The 24371-nt window shown below is 45.5% G+C and overlaps 2 protein-coding genes across 5 annotated transcripts in view; one reads left to right on the top strand and one right to left on the bottom strand.

Annotated features, from left to right (window-relative positions):
- The window catches only part of FAM219A (family with sequence similarity 219 member A), a 60603-nt gene extending 49776 nt beyond the window's left edge, over nt 1-10827 (bottom strand). For all 4 annotated transcript variants that reach the window (XM_052644890.1, XM_052644889.1, XM_052644888.1 and 1 more), the window contains exon 1: nt 10495-10827. In XM_052644890.1, the coding sequence (XP_052500850.1) occupies nt 10495-10554 (60 nt within the window). In that variant the 5' untranslated portion in view covers nt 10555-10827. The remainder of the gene's footprint in view (nt 1-10494) is intronic.
- A 458-nt stretch (nt 10828-11285) lies between these two features.
- Nucleotides 11286-24371, top strand: part of DNAI1 (dynein axonemal intermediate chain 1) — a 68763-nt gene continuing 55677 nt past the window's right edge. Inside the window, exon 1 of the mRNA XM_052645228.1 lies at nt 11286-11339. Within this exon, the coding sequence (XP_052501188.1) occupies nt 11286-11339 (54 nt within the window). The remainder of the gene's footprint in view (nt 11340-24371) is intronic.

Consider the following 24371-nt stretch of genomic DNA (forward strand, 5'->3'; position numbering starts at 1 on the left):
CTCCTGCTCTACAGAGAGTGTGGCATTTTGCAAAGAGCAATGTGTCTTCTAGGTGCCTGGCTTCTGGCCCCATTTAGGCACTGCTGCCACAGGAAACACGAGGCAATGGAATCCCGAGGCAGAAGCATGTCCATGCTGCCACCCAAAGGCCCTGGTTCCTCCCTGTGAAGCCACAGGTAATATGAAGTCTATCCATCTTTCCTTCCTTAACTCTAGTCCTTTAGGCATTTGAAAACCTTAAAATGCTTTAATGCTTTTTCTGAGACTGTTGTTTTTTCTGCTGTGTTTTTACCGGCTGAACAGCCTCAGTTCTTCCAACTATTCCCACAGGACACGGTTTTGACTCCTTTCATTTCCAGTCCTTTCTTCTTTTGAAGGAGAACATCAGCTGCAGATGCAGCATTTAGACGGCGCTGACCAGGGCAGAGTAGGACTCTCGCCTCCCAGGACCTAAACTCCACAATTCTATAAACACAGCCTAATAGCACACTAGCTTGTCTGGTGGCTGTGTCACACAGTGGACTTCCATTAAGCATCTGTCCACATAGCACTAGCTCTCTTTGAAGGTCTACCCTAGTCTACCCACTCACACACCCTCACCTAGGTTCCTATTTAAATTCCACATGTAAATTCCACGGCGCTGAATTCAACCAGCTCCATCTCTGAGCATGAGTCATGTTACACACAGGCAGCATAGTTTCTACTAAACCACTACCTCACTAGCCCCTGTGGACTTTTATCTATATTAGCAGCAGCCTGGCCTAAGATTTCATTGCAGGTTCTTGCCTTGGTTCTACATTACTAGGCAAAGGGCTACCCTATTTCAGATGTGTCCTAAGCTCAATATAACAATAGGTACAGGGACTTCCCTGGCAGCCCAGTGGTTAAGATACTGCACTTCCACTGCAAGGGGCCCAGGTTTGATCCCTGGTCAGGGAAATAAGATCCCGCATGTCATGTGGTGGGGCCAAAACAAAAAAACAGGTACAGCCGTTAAATATGATCATAAAACTTCCACTGACAATAAAGAGAAGTACAGTACCAGTGTTATGAATGGTGGCAGCCCCACAGTTATCTATACTTGGTCAGATCACATGAAGAGGTCTGTGTCTATGGCCAGGAGTGGGAAACTCAAAAGCGCCCACTGGAGCAGCTAGGATGACTAGAGATTTGGAAACCAGAGTCCAGGAAAATGGTAGAAGGAAGAAACAAAGCCTGTTTAGCTTGGGTAACAGAATGCTAAGGCTGTATAGCCCACAGTAGAGCCTCTCCCCTCCCATAACTGCTGGCTTAAGGATTTCCTCTTGGAGCCTACTTCTTCTTCTTGCTCCTTTGGCTGTGGGCTTATAGTTTCATCTTTAGTGTGGCCAACCGCTTATGAGATATTTATGAGATCTCTCTCTGTATCTGCCTCTCTTCCCCTCTTCTCTGCTCAGCAGAGTCAAGGTTATTCCATCTTACATGGCCTATTTATTTCCAAAGGATTGTTACCTTTATTATCAAGTCAATACTTCAAAAACCCATGCTGAAGATCAGGGTAGGAAAGATCAGTTTTTTCCATTCATCTCTTAAGGAGCCATATCCTAAGACTCCAGCCCTCAGTGAAACAGATTGCTAAGCCTGCTACCATCTCCAGGAGAATTCCTTTCCTGCATTGCTTGCCTAGGATGGCTATGACGATGCAAGGTTATGGCAAGCAGAACACTAGAACTGGCATCCCCTCACTGAAGACTATGGCAGACATGAGAGCTCAACCAGGTCGCTGTTTCTCTTTGAACCAGGACTTAGTCTCAGAATTCACCTTAACACATCCTCCAGGCAGCCGGGACTAATCAGTGGGCACTGGAATAACGGGTGAACAGAACTGAGGCATGCAGCAGCCACACCACAATTAAAAGTAAAATACTAAATGGGTAAAGTGTACAGTACAGGAATTATATCTCAGTGAAGCTGTCAAAAAAAGAAAAGTTAATGGTGAAAATTTGCTGGTTTCACCAAAGCAGCATTTAGTAGAGGGACTTGAAGGAAAGTAACCCCCACCCCCCGCCTTAGCATTAGCTAGAGAAAAAACTAGGCATTTGATATTTGCTTCCAGACCTGACCAAAGTTCACTAAGAACTTCCTACCGATTGCAACCAGTTCCGATCCTCACATAAAGCAGCAACATCCTATTAGAAACTAGCGGGAGGCAGAATGGTATGGCTTATAAAACAGGCTCAGAAGAGCTTGGAAGAATAGAAACCTAGACTCGATCAGAACAGAAACTAATTTCTTTAAAAAAAAAATTATTTATTTGTTCTATGCCAGGTCTTAGCTGTGGTATGTGGGATCTAGTTCCCTGCAGGGATTGAACCTGGGTCCCCTGCATTGAGAGCACAGAGTCTTAGCACAGTCACTTAGCACAGTGACTGCCAGGGAAGTCACAAGACTAATTTCTAAGTCAGAGTTTCCTAAGAGTATTCCACAAAACACAACGGTTCTGTAAGATGTTAATAGATATAACAAGGAAAAAGTTGCAAAGTTACATAAGCTTGAGAAACACTGGGTTAAACAAAGCTGGAAAGATTTCTTTATTGCAGGGCTTCGCAGAGTCTTTAAAATGCTAGCAAACATTGTGATAGGATAGAGTGTATAGGTTCCCAAAGGAATTTGTCTATAGACTCTTTTATCCCCCCATAAAGTATCTCAAAGGACCAATATTCCTAAGAATGTACTATAGGAAATGCTGATCTGAGCCAGGCTTGCCTGAGAGCTTCATTAATTCCTTTGTAAGGATAAAACTGGAAATTAATATGGGAACTATAAATCATTTATAGTTTACACATAATTATGTTTAAGTTAACTACATTGTAAAATATATATGGTTCTCACACCACAGTTTGGTGCAATTAATTCAATCAATCCTCGTTAAAGTACCCCTTCAGGTACTGCTCCAAATAGATAGATGGGGTGGACTCTGGTTATGACAGCCAAGAGTCTGGTGATGAAAACAGGAAAAACCAGGCCAGGAACCACAGTAGCTGGGCTCATTTGAGCCTGGGTGTAGACTCTTGTCATACTTAACACTTCTTAGGGCTAGAAAGGTCATTCAGAGAACACTATAGCCACTGATGTGTGTGTGCTTAGTCACTCAGTCGTGTCTGACTCTTTGTGACCCCAGGGACTGTAGCCCACCAGACTCCTCTGTCCATGGAATTTTCCAGGCAAGAATGCTGGAGTGGGTTGCCATTTCCTCCTCTAGGGGATCTTCCTGACCCAGGGCTGGAACCCATATCTCCTTCATTGGCAAGAGGATTCTTTAACACTGAACCACCTGGGAAGCCCCCTTTATAGCCATTAGTCCCCTCTTACTTGTATACACACTCACATACATTATTATCATTATAGAAACTTAAAATTCACCCTCAAGAGACACAGCCATCTGATCCTTAATTTGACATCTCTGAATAACAACAACAAACACAAGTATATATTTGCTTGAACTGGTTCCTAATAATGTAAAGTGTAGAGGGATCTTCTATGGCCCCCACCTACCCATTCCTCAGGCCAGACCTTCTGGGCCTTCTTCCCAGACAACTTCCCCACTCCAGAGTCCCTCCCTAAAAGCAGGAGCTCACTCTGCTGCTCCAGGGTGAGGCCTCTGGGTCATGTGCCAGTTTCTGAACTGCAGAACCAAGCCAGATCCAGAGCTGCTCCCAGCTCTGCTTCCTTCCTTCCTTCCCTTCTCCCGCCCAGACAGCCAGATTCCCACCAGAGTTTCCTTAGGAAACAATGACTTGAGAGTCTGCTGAGCCACGCCTCTTGCTTCCTTCAACTAGCCTCTCTGGGTATTAGCCCTAAGCCTGATTCTCTGCTTCCTGCCTCCTCTGGGGCTTCCTGCACCAGTTCTTCTGGGTTCTGCTTGAAGACAGGAAGCAGCTAAGCCAAGATGCTGAGTCTCAGGACTTCCCTGGTGGTCCAGTGGCTGAGGCTCTGTGCTCCCAATGCAGGGATTCCGGGTTCTACCCTTGGTCAGGGATCTAGATCCCACATACCACAACTAAGAGTTCACACGCCATAACTAAAGATCCCATGTGCCACATCTAAGACCCAGCACAGCCTAAATAAATGCATATTTTTAAAAAGAAGAAGCAGCTGAATCTCCCATGTCCGCTTTCCAGACAAAGGGCTCCATCTGCCCTCTCAAAGAGGGCGGAGAGTCCCTGAAGCTGATCAGGTTCAAGTGAGGCTCTGCTCACTCTGAGCCATAGTCAGTCGAGGGCAGCAGGCAGCTGGGGGTTGGAGATGACTCAGCTTGTCTCCCAGCCACCATGGAGCCAGGTAACCTCCTGGTACCACATGTCCATCTGCAGAGGCTACACTAGGGTGTTTTGAGAAGCCAGCTCACCCTGGAGCGATCTGAACCCAGAAGCCTGCTACCCTGCCTGGAAGACGGCAGCCTGGGTGCTGCTCCTACACCAGGCGCAGCTTTCCAGGCTGGTCTCAGAGAAGAAAGGTTATGACAGCCAAGGAACATCTGTATATATGTTCCTTTCCATTTTGACTCTTGCAAGTGAAGCAATAACTCATACAACTATTCTAGAAGAAATCAGTGAACCAATCAGTAAGAAAACCAGAGGTTTGACCAGAATGATAGTAGAAGGCAAGGCCAGGCCAGAAACTGCAACATCAAACACTCTCACAACCAACAGAGAATTTTATTTTTCCTATATCAAAGTGCTGCTGGGAAGAAAAAAATCGACCATGGCTCCTCACTGCCACCAATTCACTTGCATCCATCAAAGCAGGTTACAGAGGAAGAGCGTTCACTGGCAGGTGAGTGCATTTCTCCATATCATTTTGAGGCTGTGGGGCCAGTGTCACTCTGCTCTTCAGGTTTTCGGGACTCCTGGGTCCCCCATCACCCCAAGATTGCAGCTTCAGCAGCAAAGCAGAGGAAAAAACAAAGCAGTCTTCCCCCATACAAGTGTTCCTGATGCCAAGAGGTACACAGACCCTTCAAATTTCCCTGGGCAGTGATGGTACCTCTTTGCCATCCAGATATCCATGCCAGAAAGCTGGGAGTCATCCTTGACTCCCCACCTCTCCACTCTACCTCCAAATAGGTACTGTATCTGTATATATGTTCCTTCTTCTCCTGCTTTTCTTGCCTAGATTATTATTGTGTGTGTTAGTCACTCAGTTGTATCTGACTCTTTGCAACCCCATGGACTGCAGCCCACCAGGCTCCTCTGTCCATGGACTTATCCAGGTAAGAATACTGGAGTGGGTAGCCATTCCCTTCTCTAGGGGATCTTCCCAATCCAGGGATTGAACCTCGATCTCCTGCATTGCAGGTAGATTTTTTACTGTCTGAGCCACCAGGAAAGCCCAGATTATTATTGTACCCACCTTCATATTAGTTTCCCAACCTCCAATCTCACCTTTTCCAGTCTCTCAACCACTGCTGGAGTGACAGTCCTAAATTCAAATTTGGTCATGTTATTTCCTTAACTATAAGGCTTCAATTATTCTAATGCATCCTTTTGATCCTTCCTTTATGCTCTTTACCTGGAAGTCTTGTCCTCATCTCCTCACATTGACAAATATGCCAATATTGACAATATTGCCAAGTTTCTGGTCCTCTTCTAAGAGCCCATTCGGCAATGTCTCCTCTGTAAAGCCTTCTTTGACCACTAGATGAGAGGCCTTGGTGGACCTGGTTCTTACTTCTTACAGGGCTCATTACCCCGAGTGCCTCGATCTGTCTTGACTGTGTATATCCATCTCTGGAGCAAGAGGGTGTGCTACTGAGCCCAGCACAACATTTAGCAGAAAGCAGGTTGTTAGTGTTTGTTGCGGAGAAGTCAATGGCAACCCACTCCAGTACTCTTGCCTGGAGAATCCCAGGGACGGAGGAGCCTGGTAGGCTTCTGTCTATGGGGTCGCACAGAGTGGGACACGACTGAAGCGACTTAGCAGCAGCAGCAGCAGCAGCAGCAGTGTTTGTTGACTGAGGAGATGAGCAATAAGGGAGGAGCTGGAGGTCTGAGCAAACCTGATCCTCACTTTGCAATATAGGAAGAGAGAGAAGGGTGTTCCTCTTTCAGAGCCTGAGAAATGCTACTGGGTCATGAACTACGTGGACCACTAGGAGAATCCACTCTTAAACTGAAGAGTCATCTTCCTATGGATATAAGGAGGTGACCTAAGGTGCCCCAACCACAGAATATATGTAGGTCGATTTGCATAGCAGCTTCTTGCTAGCTTTACAATGTTCCCTCTGCCACTTTCAGGAGCTGCTGTGACCCACCCATTAAATTAATGTCCTGACCATCCCCACCCCAGAGTGCCAGGAGTCAGGAGGAGTCTGAAACTCTTTTCCAATCTCACGTGGTCAAAGGGTCAGAACCTCAGCATTCCCCCTGGGAGGTATCCCTCTTTACCAGGAATGCCCTCCATTGATCTCCACCCTTTCCTAACAAGTATCTAAAACCTTCCTGTAGCCATTTGAGCCCAGCCTTCTCCTGGCCACCCCCTAGAGAGATCTCACTTGTCTTTATCTGTAAAGTACCTGGAACTGAGCATATGCTCATGAACTAAACAAATGTGTTCATGGATAACCTGGGTTTCAGTGAGACTAGGCTAGTATTTCTCTCAAGTGCACAGAGACCCCATCTGGTGCCATATGCCACCCTCACCCCACTTTTTTTGCACCAAATCTCTTCCTCTCCAATTACAGTCAAAGAGAAGACATAAACTGTGAGGCTGTACCAACCAGCCCAGCAGACAGACAATAGGGCCGGAGAGCCTATCCCTGCTGCTAATACAAACAATAGCCAAAATTCAACCCACCTGCTCAACAGTGAACTATGGACAGCTGGGAGCCTCTCTAGATCACTGCAGTGTGTGGCTTGGCCACAGAACTGACATACAACGTGTGCCTGTCCCTGGCAGTTTCTCGGGGAAAATCTGTGCTCAGAAACACTCAGGAGTGTCTAGGAGATAGACATAGCAGGAGAGGAACCCAGGGACTAGGTCTCCAAGAGGAGCTCTCATTCCTTTCATAAAGAGACAGAGCTTGCGGAGCTCTCAGGGCTGGGCCCAGGCCTGGTTCAGCTGCAGAGACGCAGCCATACCAGTTTGGTGTGATGAGGAAAGGAGGGAGGGGACTCCCTTCAGGCAAATTCCCACCCGGGACAGGAGGCTCCTGCAGCTGTGGCAACAGCAGCACCAACAACAGAACAGGGACCTCTTCCTCTTCCTCCCACAGGGAACTAAAGCTTAAATTAGCACCTTGGAAACACCCAGATCTGCGGGCTGCGCTTTTTCTCCCAGCTCCTGCCACTCCCCTAGGCCTCCTATTCAAGTGAAATTTTCTCTTTCAAGTAAAATAAAAAAGATGTTTTCCATCTAGAGTTCATCTTTCCAAGTAAGGAATAGCCCCTGGATTCTTCCAGCCACTCCAGGGTGGGATAGGGTTATTTGCTGATCAACCCTATGTGACAGGCTACTGTCAGTAAGTACAGCTTGGTCCTGAAGGGGCAATGATACTGACACCAGTATTGCCCTGTTTCCCTCAGGATTTAAGGAAACAGCCCCCACTCTGCCTTCAGAGGGCCTCATCCTGAGGGGGGTGAGCATGAACAGTAACTTCTGTGGAAATGTGAACTCCAGAAGTCAGGGCTATATCTGTATTGCTAACCACTGTGTCCCTAGTACCTAGCGCAGTACCTGGAATAGAGCTGGTGCTCACCAAGTATTTGGTGAACGAATTTGCTGGAACAATGACATCAGGATGCTATGATATTTGGAAGAGCAAGGAAGTATTATTCAAAGAAACAGTTTGTCTTCACTTCATAAATAGGAAAACTGAGTTCAGAGAAGAGAGATTTCCTAGAGGTCTCAATAAATAATGGCAAAATATGAACTAGGTCACAGCTGAGTCTTAGACCCTGGTTTTCACGGTCTACCCAAACACCCCTAAAGAGCTACTCTGCCCTGCTCTTCTGCAGTATGCCACCTTGATTCCTTATGCCCCAAAATGAAGACTCTTGGGGAAACTCCACACAAGATTTTATTGGTCTCAATAGCACAAAGAGCACTTAAGGAGTTCTCTGAGTGTGTGCACGCGTGCTAAGTTGCTTCAGTTGTGTCCGACTCTTTGCAACCCCATGGACTGTAGCCCATCAGGTTCCTCTGTTCATGGGGGTTCTCCAGGCAAGAACACTGAAGTAGGTTGCCATGCCCTTCTCCAGGGATCAAACCCACGTCTCATGTCTTCTGGATTAGCAGGCAGGTTCTATACCCCTAGCGCCACCTGGGAAGCTCAAGGAGTTCTAGAAATCCTCAACTTTGACGTTGGAACAGAGATGGGGAGGTAGAGACATGCAGGGCAATGGCTATGACCCCTGAATGGGGGATGACTGTATTGCTGTTTCCGTAAGATTCAGCCTCAACAAAGTATCCTCTTGCGGAGAAGTGCTCCTTTAGCCTTAAAGAAAAGAGTCTAAAGTCAGTCAGAGCTTTTCTGATAACTGTCTCCTTGCCAGAAGCACTTCTACTCTGGAGCCACACAGACCAGAAATAGTTCAGAAGTCTTTTGAGGACACTACTCACTCAAACAAACCATTGTTGATAACTTCATTCAATAACAGAGGCATCAGGGATGACTGGGGAGCCTGGTGACCCTCTCCTTCTCCCCGCTCCCTGGAAAACAGCTATTGCCTCCCATCTTAGTAACCCCAGATAGGAGGCAAGAACCAACTCGTGCTCTCTTCTGATGCCTTGGATCTCTTCCTCTGCTCCTTCATCTGCTCTCCTTTTGATTCTTGCTTAGATAAGAACTGGAAGGGCAGTCTAGCTTGATAAGCCAGGTTGGCTGGAAGGATAATCCAGAAAGAAACATTCTCTTAGCCCAGCCTGAAGTTCTTCAGGTTCATGGGACAGACTTCTTACCAGGATTTTCTGGCCCTCAAACAATCTAATAATGGCATCAGGCTAGGAAAAAAGTCCATCAGCATCTCTTTCTCCTGTTTAATACTGTACACTTCTGTAGAACTTCTCTGGGCTCCTAGAACTAAGTCATCAGGAAAGGAGGAAAAAACGACACGTCTCCTGCCAGGTGGCCTCTAATGATTCCCTCTACCATCTCCAAAAGGTGTGGCTTAGAGTAGGTCATGGGTCCCTGTCAAGGTCTGTCTTGGCTGCTGTAATGGACACATTACTTGCTCAGAATGCCACAAAGCACATCTGTCAGCCAGAGCCGGGGTGGGGTTGGGGGGCAAAGGTAGAATCTGTTCCTCACGTTCACTTAACACAGAGGGGAGAAGGTTAGGAACCCCAGAGCTTCAAGACTTGGAGAGCTCTGTTCAGCTCCAGCTGAGCTCAGAGAATACCGCACCCACACCTTCAGATTCTCGGGCTGCCTTGCCTCCTTCCAGCTCCCACCCGGACTCCAAGTGGGAAAGAAGGAAAAGCAAAGCGAACAGAGCCGAGGCACTCCCCGCCTTCTCCCTCTCCCTATATCAGTGGAAGAGACGCCGCCGCTAGGCCTCAGCGTGTCTCCCCGGGCAAACGTACAAGCCAGTCAGGTATACACGGGGAGCCGACCCCAGTGGGAATGGTCTCTCCCAGGCGAGCCTCCGTGCACGGCCCTCCCCCTTCCATCCCCTCCGCGCCGGCAGCGATGACATCATTCTTCCCTGACTCCCGGACCGCGGGCAGGATCGGAGCCCAGCAAGGACTCCCAGCACGCAGGCCTAGGATGCTCTGGGCTCTTCCGAACCGGTGGGCACAGGCGGCTCCTGTGCGGCCCCGCCCCCTCTCCAGCCGGTTCCGAGCTCTCTCATCTGATCCCTGGATTCTCCATCTCGCCGCCGTGCTCTCCTCTTCCCGGCTCCTGCATCCCCAGCCTAGATTGCGTGCACTCTCCTCCGCAGAAGAACCGAATCCCCGGGTCCTGCATGGACACCGTCCCCCTACCGGTCCTCGGCCCGGGCCCCGCGTTCCCACCTATTGCCAGTGAACTGTCGGGCAGGCCCCTCCTCCTCTACAAACCTATTTGCGTCCGTCAGACTGACTGCTCCTGGCCCCCTCCCCCGCTCTGAGCATCATAGGCCTCTAGGTCTAAACGCCTCCCTACCTCCCATCCTCGCCCCCTGGGCCTGCCTCCGGCGGTGCCCCATGACAGTTCCCTTCCTTTCCCCGCTATGGGCCTCCACAAACGTTGTGCACCACTGTGCCCCCGCTCGGTTCCATCCGACGGCGCTCCCCGTAGCTCCCTCGGCCTGCCTCCGCTGACAGTGCTCTCCGCCCTTACAGGCCTCTTTGCTGTCATCCCACATTTTCTCCCACGGTTTTCTCGTCCTACAAGTACCCCTCCCCCGGCGATGCGTTTTCTTGGCTCTCTACCCCATCCGAGGCGTCCGCACAGTCCCCAAGGCTTGACTCCCTCCCTCCCCCTCCGGCAGCGCCCCCTCCCGGCCCTGGCCTGCCCGCCGCCCGCCCCCTCACCAGCGGCTGCATCTCCGAGTGCGCGGTGGGCACCTGGAACCGGTCGATCTCCTCCATCATGGTGCCGGCGGGCGAGCGGGCCGGGGGCCGGGCGCGGCCGGGGACGCCGACGGGGACCGCGCCGGGCGGCGGCCCCAGGTGCCGGGTGGGTGGTGCAGACTAGGCCGCCCCGGACCAGTCGGGCAGATGGAGGGTTGGGCGCGGGGCAGGAGATCTGCAGGCGGGCTGAGGCCGGCGTGGCTCCGTCGGCTTGCCTAGCGCTACAGCGTCAGTGGCCGGGCAAAGCCGCAGGTCTTGCCTCGCCTCCTCCTCCGCCGCCGCCTCCTGTCAGCAGCTCAGCCACTGCGGTGACTCGGCAACTCCACTTCCGGGTCCGGGACACCGCCTGAATCCTGCATTATTCATGAGGAGGCGGTGTCTGGAGACCGAGTCCCTCCCGCATGCAGGAGTTCTAGTGGCGCGGCCGCCGGTCGTCTTGCCTGAGGGGGCGGGGCCTAGTGGAGCCGGTGGTTCCCCGCGCGCCTAGCCCCGCCTTCCCCTCGAGCCGGGAGGGGCATCAGAGGCGCCTGCGCCTTGGCTGCTGGTTAGTTGCTGGGTAACCGCGTCGAGGGAGGAGACGATTCCCTTCTGCAAGGGCGCGGAGGACCCACAACGTCGGCTGTCCCCAAAGAACCTCTGAGACTGGGAATTGAAGTGGAAGAGAATCTGGATTTTCTGTGCATTATTGAGGGGACGGACAAACATCTTGTCCTCAGGCAGAAGAGCATTTTGTAGGCGCTCCAAGTGTTGAGATGCTTCCTGCCTCTTCAAAGATGCCCCACAAACAACCGCCTCCTCGTAAGCAGGTAACACACCTCGACCTGCTCTGTCTTGATGACCTCTGGCCTTCGCTGCCAGTGACCACCGATCATACCTCTGCTACTGACGCTTCATCTTCCTTTCCCTGTTGACTTTCTCCCTGTGACTCCTGGCCTGTGTTCCCAGTGACCTCTGACCGGGTCCTGCTCTCTCCCACTAATCCTAGCCTCCTCTCCCACACTGCCCCAAACTGCTGTTTCCTACCACTCTTTCACTTGTCCTCCTCTCACCATTCCATTCCCTCACTCCATGGCCCACCCTGACCAGCCCATCCTCCTTAAGCCCCCACCCCCTCTCTTACCAATATGTTCCTCATTGCCGTCACAGTCTTGTCCCAAAGAATTTATTTTTCCCGTCTTTTTCTGAGTGCCCAGTGCTGGGCTAGGTGGAGACACAGGCCTTTGGGAGCTCACAGAAGAAGTGCAGGAGAACTGCACAGAGACACAGATTATATGGGGTTGTATGCTTCAGGTCTTCTGTTTTGGGAGACTTGTGAGGAGAGAGCACTCAGACAAAGAGGAAAGAAGCTCTTTTCCCATCTCCTTTCACACACTGGACACTCGAAACTGGCCCATCCAGACTGCCCTTGTTGCCACCTGGACAGATGTCATCTCTTCTCACAGGAAACCTAAGTGTCACCCTTCTTAACCCACCCAGCTCACCCTGGGAGGAGAAGCAAGGCCCAGCTTCTTGAGGAGCTCTCTGTGACAAGGCCACTCAGTTCTTCAAGGATCACTTTTTCCAAACTCTTTACAAATTATTGGGCTTCCCTGATAGCTCAGTCAGTAAAGAATCCACCTGCAATGTGGGAGACCTGGGTTCGATCCCTAGGTTGGGAAGATCCCCTGGAGAAGGGAAAGGCTACCCACTCCAGTATTCTGGCCTGGAGAATTTTATGGACTCTATATATAGTCCATGGAGTTGCAAAGAGTCAGACAGGACTGAGTGACTTTCACTTCACTTTCACTTTATGAATTATCATCTTACAATTAATATGCAGTTTCTTGCTTTGTAAAGCAGGGCTCCTATTTATTTATTCTTAAATAAATAATATCTCAGGCCTAGGTATTTTGAGATTTGGAGACCGTATCTGTGTGCCTGCTGTTTATGACTTTACATATTTGGGTCTGGCTTCCTCTATATTGGGTTTCCCAGGTGGCACAGTGGTAAAGAATCTGCCTGCAAATGCAGGAGATGCAGGAAACTCAGGTTTGATCGCTGGGTCGGGAATATCCCCTGGAGTAGGAAGTGGCAACCTGTTCCAGTATTCTTGCCCAGATAATTCCATGGATGGAGGAACCTGGCAGGCTACAGTCCATGGAGTGGCGTCTAAGCGGCTAAGCACGCACCCCTCCATATTGCTTGCCCGGTCTCCTTTGCTTCTTTCACCTGGCCTTCCATAGCAGGTGCGCCCACCATTCTTAGATCTCTGCAACCATGGAAAGGCTGCTTTTCCCGTATGGCCTTGCCCTAGTTTTATGTCAGGGTTGAACTGTGTTTTGAAACTCGTACTGTCCTTGGGGCTGCTGACTCATAATATACATGCAGTTTATTTTAAATTTGGCATTGCTGAGGACTGGTTCACATACAACAAAATGGACCATTTTAGTTGTATATGTTGACAGATTTTACAAAGTTATACAGTTGTGAACCACTACCACAATAAAGATATAACACACTTCCTCTACTCCCCAGTTTCCTTGTACCTCATCCCAGTCCATTCTCCCCAACTTCCTAGCCCCAAGTAATTACTAGTCTGCTTCTGTCAACTACAGATTGGAGTTTTCTAGGGGTTTGAACAAGCTTGGGAATCAGTTTCTCCAGTCCATTAGGGGAGACATTAGCGGTTTTAGGTAAACTGAGAGTGGAGAGAGGTGACAGCAAACAGAAGATAGAAACGTGGGTCAACTGGCCTTGCATACACCAATGCTGCTGCTTTGGAAGGAAGGGTTGTTTTAGAACAGGGTAAATATACTTGTGTGGGATGTGAGCAGAAGCTGGGTTGTGCTAGGTTATATTCATCACTCTTTTGTCTCCATGAGGCCTATAACCTGGGTCAGTTATGAACTGGGTGTGGGACAACCTAGAGAACCTTGAGAAGTCCCTGTCCTCTGGAAACTCAGGCCTGTGGGGGAGACAGAACAGGGGCATATAAAGATAAGGGAGGATGCAATCCCTGGGGTTAAAAGGGAGAGAGGTATGTAGGTTGGAGCAGCAGAGAAGCTTCAGAAGGAGGCAGCTATGACTTGGAAGCCTGCAGTGGAGAGGGAATGTCAGGATTGAATTTGTCAGGGGACGGAAAAGAATTTAAACTCCATTGTTTGTATCAGTGATCAAGTCTTCTATTGGCTCCCTCTTACTCTCAGAATAAAGTCCCAAAAGTCCAATCAATGTCTTTGTATGGCCTAGAAGGCCTTGGCAGGTCTAACCTTTGCTACCCACCTGATTTCAGATCTCATCATTGCTCTGTGAAGATTCCTCAGTTCCACCACACTGGAACTGCCCTCACTTCCTGGAAAATGACATCCATGCTGTTGTTCTCCTCTGAGCCTTTGACACTGCTATTTCCTCTGACTTCTTGGTATAGTCTTTTTGTCTGCTGCCACCTGCCCCATCCCAACCTGCCCCAAATCTCTCCTTAATCTCCTGTTCATACATCACATCTCAGTTTGCCCAGCATATTCTCCTATCAAGGGTTAAGGTCCCTTTCTGGAGGCAGGATGTAGTGATATCCCCACTAGACTGTAAATGTCAAGACTCTGATGTAAAGGATCATGTCTGTCTCATTCATTGTTGATTCCCCTGAACCTAGCACAATGCCTGGAATATATTAAATCCTGAAAATGGGTGGAATATGAATTCTGAATGCTTCCAATTGTTGTTTGGAAATTTTGATCTGGGTGAGTTTGAAGGATAGAAAAGGGTGAGCCTTGGATGAGGAGACTGGTGGGGAGTGATAACAAGGAATTGTAACTGTAGAAGCACACTTTTCTGGGTTTATATTTATATCTGCTTTGGTAGTAAGGCTGCGAATGGTTCAGATTTGAAATATATGTACCCATGCTTCAAGAGCTGGGCGTTGGAAATTGAGGACAAAAATGCTGATGATATAAATATTCTCATTCAACAATTATTTATTGAGCACCTACTATATGCCAGGTATTGCTCTAGGTATTGATGATATTTGTTGTTGTTGTTTAGTCACTAAATTGTGTTGGATTATTTTGGAACCCCATGGACTATAGTCTATCAGGCTTCTCTGTGCATGGATTTCCCAGCCAAGAATACTGGAATGGGTTGCCATTTCAGGGGGTTCCTTCTTCAGGGGATCTTCACGACCCAGGGATTGAACCTGTGTCTCCTGCATTGGCAAGCAGGTTCTTTACCACTGAGCCACCAGGGAAGCCCATTGGTGATATAGCAACAAATAAAACAAACACAAGACGCTGCTCTCAGGGAGCTGATCTTTTAGTTGGAGATAAATTGTCAATAAACAAATAAGTAAAATATATTGTTTGTCAGATGATGATGGGTGTCCTAAAGAAAAATAAGGCAGGGAAAGGAATAGGAAGTTCAGGGAACCAGAATATTATGGTTTCAACATAGTGGTTTGGCAGGGGAGACGGTGGTGGGGGGCGGGGGGAAGCAGTGGCTCATAGAGGTGACATTTGAGAAAGACCTGAAGGCAGTGAAGGAATTAACTGTGTGATATTCTGGGGGGAAGGCATTCCTGACAGAGGGCATAGTAAGTGTAAAGTTCCTGAGATGGAGCTTGCTCACACATGTTCTGGATCAGCGAGGAAGGGAGGAGGAAAGTGGCAGGAAATATGGTCAGAGACATGTTCCCCTCTATTCCAGAGGGTTAATCAAATAACCATGGCATATTAAATTGATCATGATGAAGCTCCATGAATCATAATTTGTAATTAAAATTCATGAACCTCAGGCACCATAAACCAGGACCAGCTCAAAACATCACTGGTAATACCCCAATAACAGAGTGTCCTTCCTGAAAATTTCGAGAATTCCAACTGGCTGCATGTGTGTATGCAAGAGGAATTTTGCATCGTTGCCAAACATTGCCTGGCAGCCAGACTCCTCAGCAGAGAACTGAATTAGAGTCTTCTGTGAACTCCAGTTAAAGGCTAATTTTAGTTTATGACTAACAAGTTTTAGTACTCTTTTATAACTCAGTTACCATAAAAAAAAAAAATCAAAAGTCTGGAATTTTGCATCATTTGCCTGTAGGAACCAAAGAAAAGTCTTGCCTTTTTGCATCACTTCGTGTGATCTCTTCAAAAGCCCCTCTGGGACAATACTTTTAGAAATACTGATCTTGATGAGGTGTAATGAGGGTAGGGGTAAGTGGGCAAGAGTTGCAAGGCCAGAAGACAGTCTTAGATGATTCAGAGATTTTGAGTCTGATGACTAGGCCTGGGACCCACAGAAGAAAGGACAGGAGGAGGTGAGCAGAATCGAAGACAAGTTGATACACTTCTCTTTGTCCTAAGTTAGATCCTCCCTCTTGTGACCCTTCTCAGTGTCATCCTTGCTTCCTCACATCCTCACACTCTCATCCTCATCTCTTCTTCAAGCCCTCGATCTGAGACTTTGCCCCTTTACTTCCTAAATCTCTTGAATCAGATCACTTTGTTCCTATTCTCTATACCATACCAAGGGATCAACTGTCAATCTGATTATGCCACCCCCCACTCAAAACCCTTCAGTGACTTCCTACTTCTTTTAGGAGAGGAACCAGTTGTTTATCTTATTTATTATTATTATTATTATTTATTTGGCTGCCCTGGGTCTTAGTTGCAGCATGTGGGATCTAGTTCCTTGACCAGGGATTGAACCCTGGCCCCCTGCATTGGGAGCTTGGAGTCTTAGCCACTGGACCATGAGGGAAGTCCCAAAGAGGGACCAATTTTTAAAAAAAACCCTCAGGTAAAACAAACAAAAAAAAACCCTCAGGTGCCCATATGGGCTGAGGTCTGCTTGGATGTCTAAGCCTTCACTTGTACCACTGTTCCCCAGTCATTGCTATACTTCGGTTCTTTGTTGTCCCTTCTTTGTGGAACATTCTCCATGCCCTCTCTCCCTCACCGCTGCACTCACTTACAAGGCTCTGGTCCAAACAGCAGCCCCCACAACCACCTTAATGGCCTGTGTCTTGTTAATGAAGAGAGTGAAGTTTTTTCTATATTTATAGTTTCATTGTCCGTGATCTTCTCTTCTAAAGCATGCATCGCAGGGTGTAATTATTCACTTGTTTGTGTAATTATTTTATTAGTGTATGTCTCTCCCATTAGACTGTGAGGCCTTGAGAGCAGGGCCTGTGGATGTTTTTCCTGTATTCTCAGCTCCTAGCACAGTGGCCATTGCTCTTGATGAATGATTGTTACAAGAACTATGGGAAGCAGCTGAGGAAGTAGCATTGGCACAGTGGAAGCCTGTGGTTGGTGATCCTAACACTGATTCTGAGGGAATCAGGGAAGATTTCTAGAAGGAACACCATGATTCAAGGTTTGGACAAAAGTCCAACATGTAGGATAAGAACTGACCAGAGAGATTAGAAGACTAAGGAAGAATAATGTTCTTCTGGGGAGCAGAGTGCTTATTGGTTATGTGGTCAGTCATGATGCATCTGCTAATGAAGAGAAGAACTAGACACAGCATTGGATTTGATAATTAGGAAGTCATTGAAGATCTTGGAAACAATTTTAGAGATAAAAAGCAGACTGAATTGAGCTAAGAAGGCATAAAGACCATGTAGACAGGATTTCTTTTTTTTTTCAGATGAAATTAAGGCTTGAATATGTTAAATGCTAAGGTGAGGCATTTGCCTGGCAGAAACAGAGAGAAGTTGAAGATGAAAGAGAGAAAATGAAGACTAGAACCAAGTGTCTGAGGATGTGGAAGTGGGTCAGTTGTGGCCAAGGGGTGGAACACTTTATAACAGAAAAGGAGAAAGGAGGAAGGGATGGATGTAGATGAGGATAATTCAGAGGCTTAGTGACAGGAAGTTGAAAGAATTTTCTCTTCTCTTTCCCTAGTAGTGTTACAGAATTCCTTCTGGAAGTGATAACTAGAAAATAAATTTTGCCAGTGGTTGTTCCATTTTGTTATGATTAAAGTCATGCTATTTTCGGAGTTATGGTCTGAGGTTTTTCATGCACAATTATCAGATTACAAAACAGCTGGGAGCATTTGAAGCCAGAGCTTGGTCTCCACCCCCATCCTCTACCCCTCACCTCGTTTACCGCACATTGCTAGTATTCAGTACTTGCCAGGTAGTCGAATAATAATAGTAGAGGTGTCTTGTGCTTATCCCTGGGCTTTGCAGCCTGCAAGCAGATGCTGAAGAATAATTTTGGTTCTCTGGCTCCAGCTGTGAACAAGCCATATGAAATTGTTTTCTGCCAGCTAGAAGCTGGTATGGAGTGTTCAATTTTCCCAATTGCTGAGACTGAGTGGTATGGAAGAAGTGATCAAAGAACACGGCTGTTGACCAAACTGGTTTCCCTGCTTTGTGTCTCACAATACTTTGTCCTGTTCAAAGAGTCTCTGGATTCTGGTAGTGTGTTTATGTCTTCCGTTTAGCTCATTTCCTAGATTTGAGAACCCTTGGAGTGGGACCAACTCAACTTTTATTCTTCTTTAGCTGCCATCCTAGCATCTGGTACATAGTAGATGCTTAATAAATACTGGATGAATCCATAATGACTGAATGAATTACTGGGTGAGTAAATAATGGCTGATGGAAAGGTGTGTGCATACATGCTAAGTTGCTTCAGTCATGTCCGACTCTTTGTGACCGTATGGACTGTAGCCTGCCAGGTTTCTCTGTGGGATTCTCCAGGCAAGAATACTGGAGTGGGTTGCCAAGCCCTCTTCCAGGGGATCTTCCTAACCCAGGGATTGAACCCGCATCTCTTACCTCTCCTGCATTGGCAGGGAGGTTCTTTATCACTAGCGCCACCCTGGAAGTATGATGGAAAGGTATGTACTGCAATACCCTGAACGCTAACTTTTCCTTGTAGGCCTGCAGAAGAAGCAACTCATGCCTCCTTTGTTTTAGTCAAAGCACCCAATTCTGTTAATTTTTTTAGGGACCCCACTCCTGATATTAACCTTCTTTTCCTATTTCTATTCCTATCAGACATCCATTTTCTCAGTTACTTATTTTTTCCATGTGTCATACATTCAGCCTCAAATCTTGCTTTGGAACAAATTGGAATACAAATGGATAAGACAAATCTGCTAATCCCTGGACAGACACTTGGATCCAGGTCCCTGCATCTTTGTTAATGATTCTGTTCCCTCTGCCTGGAATGCCTGAGCCTATCCAACTTCTGCCCTTTATGAGCCTGGAAAACTGTAAGGCACAATATATGTGCCTTTAGCTAAGCTCTGTAAGTGGTGAAGAATAGAGGCTCACTTATGTTACTTCAAATACAAGGTGGGATGGTGAAGAGAAAGGTGTATATTTTAGGGGTTTGTGGGTAGATATTATAAATACATAAATAGCCTAGAATTAGACTCAGAAACCTCTTTGTTCTGAAACAGATGTTGGTACTAATTTCTTTCCCCATGTCTCTCATAGCTTCTCTACTTTTCTTCTTCTTCTTAATATTTATTTATTTGCCTGCACTGGGTCTTAGCTGAGGCACGTGGAATCCTCGTTGTATCATTCAGGATCTTTTGTTGTCACTCAAGGTCTCAGTAGTTGTGGCACATGGGCTTTAGTTGCTCCGTAACATGTGGGATCTTAGTTCCCTGCCCAGGGATTGAACCCACATCCCCTGCATTGCAAGGCAGGTTCTTAACCACTGGACCACCAGGGAAGTCCCCCTCTACTTTTCTTAGCAACTATATTTCATTCCCTATTTTCATTTCTCAAGCAGTCAACTTTTCTATGCTTTCAGCTCCCTCATTACTTACTGTGTTTTCAGCTCATCATGGCTATTCTGGCCTCTCCTGTCTCATAAAACGTCTCCATCAGTATCCACATCCCTCCACCAGTTCTCTCTGTGGTCCCAATTCAAACCCTTGGAGAAAAAAATCTGATTGTCTCCAGCTTACCTGTTCACGCTAGGCTGTATCAAGGAGGGATAAGGTCCTATGACTCTCTAAAGAGTCAAAGCTGTGAAGCAGGGCAATTTCCCTTAGAAGGAGGTATGGTCTTTCCTTGGCTCCTCCTGTGCAGCATATAACCTGCTTTATTGAGAGTAACTTCTACATTGCTTCTGATAAGTCTTTCTCATACATTGTTCGGAAAGGGCCTCAGATATTTTCCAACGTTGCTTCCATTCAGGGCTGATATTTACATTACAAAAGGTTCTGTCCTTTACAAAAGCCTTTTACTTTAAGAGTTTTTTTTTTTTTAATAGCGCATTTCTACAATGAATTTTTAAATGCATCACACTCTATGCATAACTTTTAAAGACCTTGACATAGGAAATATATTGTGGCCATGATGGAGCATTTCATACTGGACTCACTATCTCACTATGAACAGCCCGTGATCCTGGACACAATATGTGAAGCAGCTGGTTTCGGTACTCGCCCAATCCTAAGGGAAGGAGAACACCCAAACATGAGTTACATGTTTATCTTTGCTTTCTGCATTGGGTCAGTTTCTTCTCTTTTTAAACTCTTTTTTCAAATGTATAATTAATTAACTAATACTTATTCATTTTTTTGGCTGCCCTGGGTCTTAGTTGTGGCATATGCCCTCTTTTAGTTGTGGCATGCAGGATCTCTAGTTGTGGCACATGAACTCTGAGTTGCATTGTGCCTGACCAGGGACTGAACCTGGGCCACCTGCACTGGGAACATGGAGCCTTAGCCACTGGATTACCAGGGAAGTTCTTGGGTCAATTTCTTGATCATGGCTCAGGGAGAGAGATCCAAAGGAGAGCACTGTGATACCAGTGATATCCAATGTTGGAATTAGTAGGCAATGGCTTGAAAGCAGTTGTTAAAATACATTTATGGACTAAAAAAAGTATTCACTTAAAGGATGGGGAATCTAAGCCTCCAAAATGGAAACAATAGAAAAATAAATATCAGAAATGAAAAATTTATTGGCTAGTCCTAATAGTAAATGTGAAGATGGACCACTGAAATTATCCAATCTGAAAAACAGAGAAAAACAAGATTAGAAACAATAAAGAGCCTTAGTGACCTGTGGGAATATGTCGTATTTGTATCTGTAACTTGGAAGTAGCTGGAATCCCAGAAGGAAGAAGAGGCGAGGGAAAGTAGTTAAAAAAAAATAATTGTCAAAAATCTCTTAAATTTGGTGGAAAACATATCAGCAGAAGTTCAATGAGCCCAAAGCAGGATAAATCAAGGAAAACCAAAGGTAGGTTGCTCACAATCAAAAAACTGAATGCCAAGGATAAAAATAAAATCTTGAAAGTAACCAGAGAAAAATGACACAATACACAGAATGGAATAATAGGGTCATGACTGACTTCCCACTGTAAACAAAAGCAGTCAGAAGACAATGGAATGTCATAGTTAATGTACTAAAAGAAAATTACCATCAAGCCAGAATTCTGTGTCCAACAAAAATATCCCTCAAAGGAAGACTTTTCTATAAATACATTTTCAGATAAACTATAACTGACAAAATTTGCCATCAGCAGACCTTCACTACAAGAAGTACAGAAAGCAGGACTTCCCTGGTGGTCCAGAGGTTAAGAATTTGAAGGGACATGGGTCTGATCTCTGGTTGGGGAAGAATCCCCTCTTCTCCCACCTCTGCCTGGAAACAACTAAGACCTGACACAACCAAATTAATCTTAAAGAAAAAAAAAAGAAGTATGGAAAGAAGTTCTTTAAGCAGAGGGAAAATGACACCTGATGGAAGCGCTGTCTGTGGGAAGGCCCCAAAAGTCCTAGTAATAGTAATGGGCCGAAAGATAAAATACTAGATATTTGGCTTCTATTAATTTTCTTAAGAGGCATATGACTGTTTAAAACAAAAATAACACCACTGTAAGCTAAAGCTTATAATGTATATAGAAATAAAATATGTGACAACAACCTCAAAGATGAGGTTGTGGTGGTAAATAGAATTAAGGTGTGATGGACTTGGAAGAAACACAAGCTGGAATCAAGATTGCCGGGAGAAATATCAATAACCTCAGATATGCAGATGACACCCCCTTAGGACAGAAAGTGAAGAGAAACTAAAAAGCCTCTTATTGAAAGTGAAAGAGGAGAGTGAAAAAGTTGGCTTAAAGCTCAACATTCAGAAAGTGAAGATCATGGCATCCGGTCCCATCACTTCATGGCAAATAGATGGGGAAACAGTGGAAACAGTGTCAGACTTTATTTTTTTGGGCTCCAAAATCACTGCAGATGGTGACTGCAGCCATGAAATTAAAAGACGCTTCCTCCTTGGAAGAAAAGTTATGACCAACCTAGATAGCATATTCAAAAGCAGAGATATTACTTTGCCGACTAAGGTCCGTCTAGTCAAGGCTATGGTTTCTCCAGTAGTTGTGTATGGATGTGAGAGTTGGACTGTGGAGAAAGCTGAGCGCCGAAGAATTGATGCTTTTGAAGTGTGGTGTTGGAGAAGACTCTTGAGAGTCCCTTGGACTGCAAGGAGATCCAACCAGTCCATTCTGAAGAAGATCAACCCTGGGATTTCTTTGGAAGGAAAAATGCTAAAGCTGAAACTCCAGTGCTTTGGCCACCTCATGCGAAGAGTTGACTCATTGGAAAAGACTCTGATGCTGGGAGGGATTGGGGGCAGGAGGAGAAGGGGACGACAGAGGATGAGACGGCTGGATGGCATCACTGACTCGATGGACGTGAGTCTGAGTGAACTCCGGGAGTTGGTGATGGACAGGGAGGCCTGGCATGCTGCGATTCATGAGGTCGCAAAGAGTCGGACATGACTGAGCGACTGAACTGAACTGAACTGAAGGTTATTAGTTTGTGAAATATGAAGTGGTGTGTTATTTATTCTTAATAGACTATGATTGGTTTAAGGTACATACTATAAACCTTAGAGCAACCACTAGAAAGTAATACAAAAGGGCACAGCTAAAAATCCAACAGAGAAAATAAAATGAAATACTAAAAACCTCAACTAACATAAAAGAAGGGAGAAGATGAACAGAGGAAAAAGTAGATGAAAAATAGAAAACAAAGGGGAGTATGGTAAAGACAACCACACCAATACTTTCAATTGAAAGGCAGAGATTATCAAGCTAGGGGGGGAAATAAGCAAGACCCAACTTTATGCTGCTTGTAGGAAGTATAGTTTAAGTGTAAAGACATAGAAAGTTTGAAAAATAGAAGTGTGGTGAAACATACCATGCAAGTAGCAAGCATAAGAAAGCTGTATGACTATAGTATTATCAGAGCTAAGTAGGCTTCAAGACAAAGAGTATTTCCAAAGAAAAATATGGACATTTCATAATGATAAAAGATCAATTCGAGAGGTGATATGAAATCTCGAATGTGTATGTACCTACTAATAGCACTTCAAAATACATCAACCAAAAATTGACCAGAGCTAAACAGAGAAATATAAAAGGATACAATGATAGCTGGAGATTTTAACACTTTTCGCTCAGTTGAAATGTGTAGATCTGTTAACCAGCGTGACTTAATTAACATTTATAGAACCCAACAATGGCAGAATGTTAAAAAAAAATAGACCATACACTGGGACGTACAGTGAGTCTCAGTATATTTCAAAATATTAATACCTTACAGGTTTTCATTCAATTAAAAATCTACATCAATCCATGACAGAAAGAATCTCAGGATACTAGGAATAGTTTGACCAAAATGAAATTAATCATAAGTAGCAAATCCCCAAATATTTAGGAATTGACAAATGCACTTCTAAATGTAAAAAAAAAAAAAAAAAGGAAATTAAAAAACGCTTTTAATTGGATGGGCTTCCCAGATGGCTCACTGGTAAAGAATCCACCTGCCAATGCAGTAGATGTGGGTTCGATCCTTGGGTTGGGAAGATCCCCTGGAGAAGGAAATGACAACCCACTCCATTTCCCATCTTGCCTGGGAAATCCCATGGACAGAGGAGCATGGCAGGCTACAGTCCATGGTATTGCAAAGAGTCAGACATGACTGAAGCCACTTAGCACACACTGGGCATTTATCTGCACTTAGACTTGGGGCTTCTCAGGTGGCACTAGTGCAAAAGAGTTGGACACGACACAGCGACTAAATAACAACAATGAAAATAAAACATCACACACTGTGGGGTCATGCTGAAGTTGGACTTAATAAAAATGTGTAGTTTTAAATACCTATTTCATAAAAGAAAACAGATTTAAAATCAATATTCTAAGTTTCTACCTTAAGAAAATAGAAAAAGATGAGCAAATTAAATCCAGAATAACAGAAGCAAAATCTATTTCATTGATTCCCTTTCTTTTATTAATTTATTCATTTATCTTATTGTTTCATAGAAACACTGAGAAAAACAATAGAGAAAATTAACAAAGTCAGAAGTTGGTTCATTGAAAAGATTGATAAAATTGATAAAACTTAGCAAGCTTGGCTCATCAAGAAAAAAAGAAAACACAATAGCCAATAACAGGAATGAAAAATGTGATATCACTACAGATTGTACAGACATTAAAAAGGGGAATAAATGGATATTATCCACAACTTTATGGCAATAAATTCAACAGTGTAAATGGAATGGACAAATTTATTGAAAAAAAGTTTGCCTTAACACACAAAAAAATGGAAAATATGAAGACCATATCTACTTAAAGAAATTGAATTCATGATTTAAAATGTTCCCACAAAGAAACTCTAGGCTAAATGGGTTCACTGATGAATAGATATGTCAGGAATAAATATAACACCAATCTTATACAAAGTCTTAGAGGAAACAGAGAAGGGTATAAGTTCCAACTGATTTGATGTGAGTATAATTCTGATATCAAAATCAAAACTATTATAAGAAAAGAGGATAGGCCAACATCCTTCATGAATATAAATGCAAAAAAATC

The sequence above is a fragment of the Budorcas taxicolor genome, chromosome 8 (genome assembly GCF_023091745.1).
Source record: "Budorcas taxicolor isolate Tak-1 chromosome 8, Takin1.1, whole genome shotgun sequence".
Lineage (NCBI taxonomy): Eukaryota > Metazoa > Chordata > Mammalia > Artiodactyla > Bovidae > Budorcas > Budorcas taxicolor.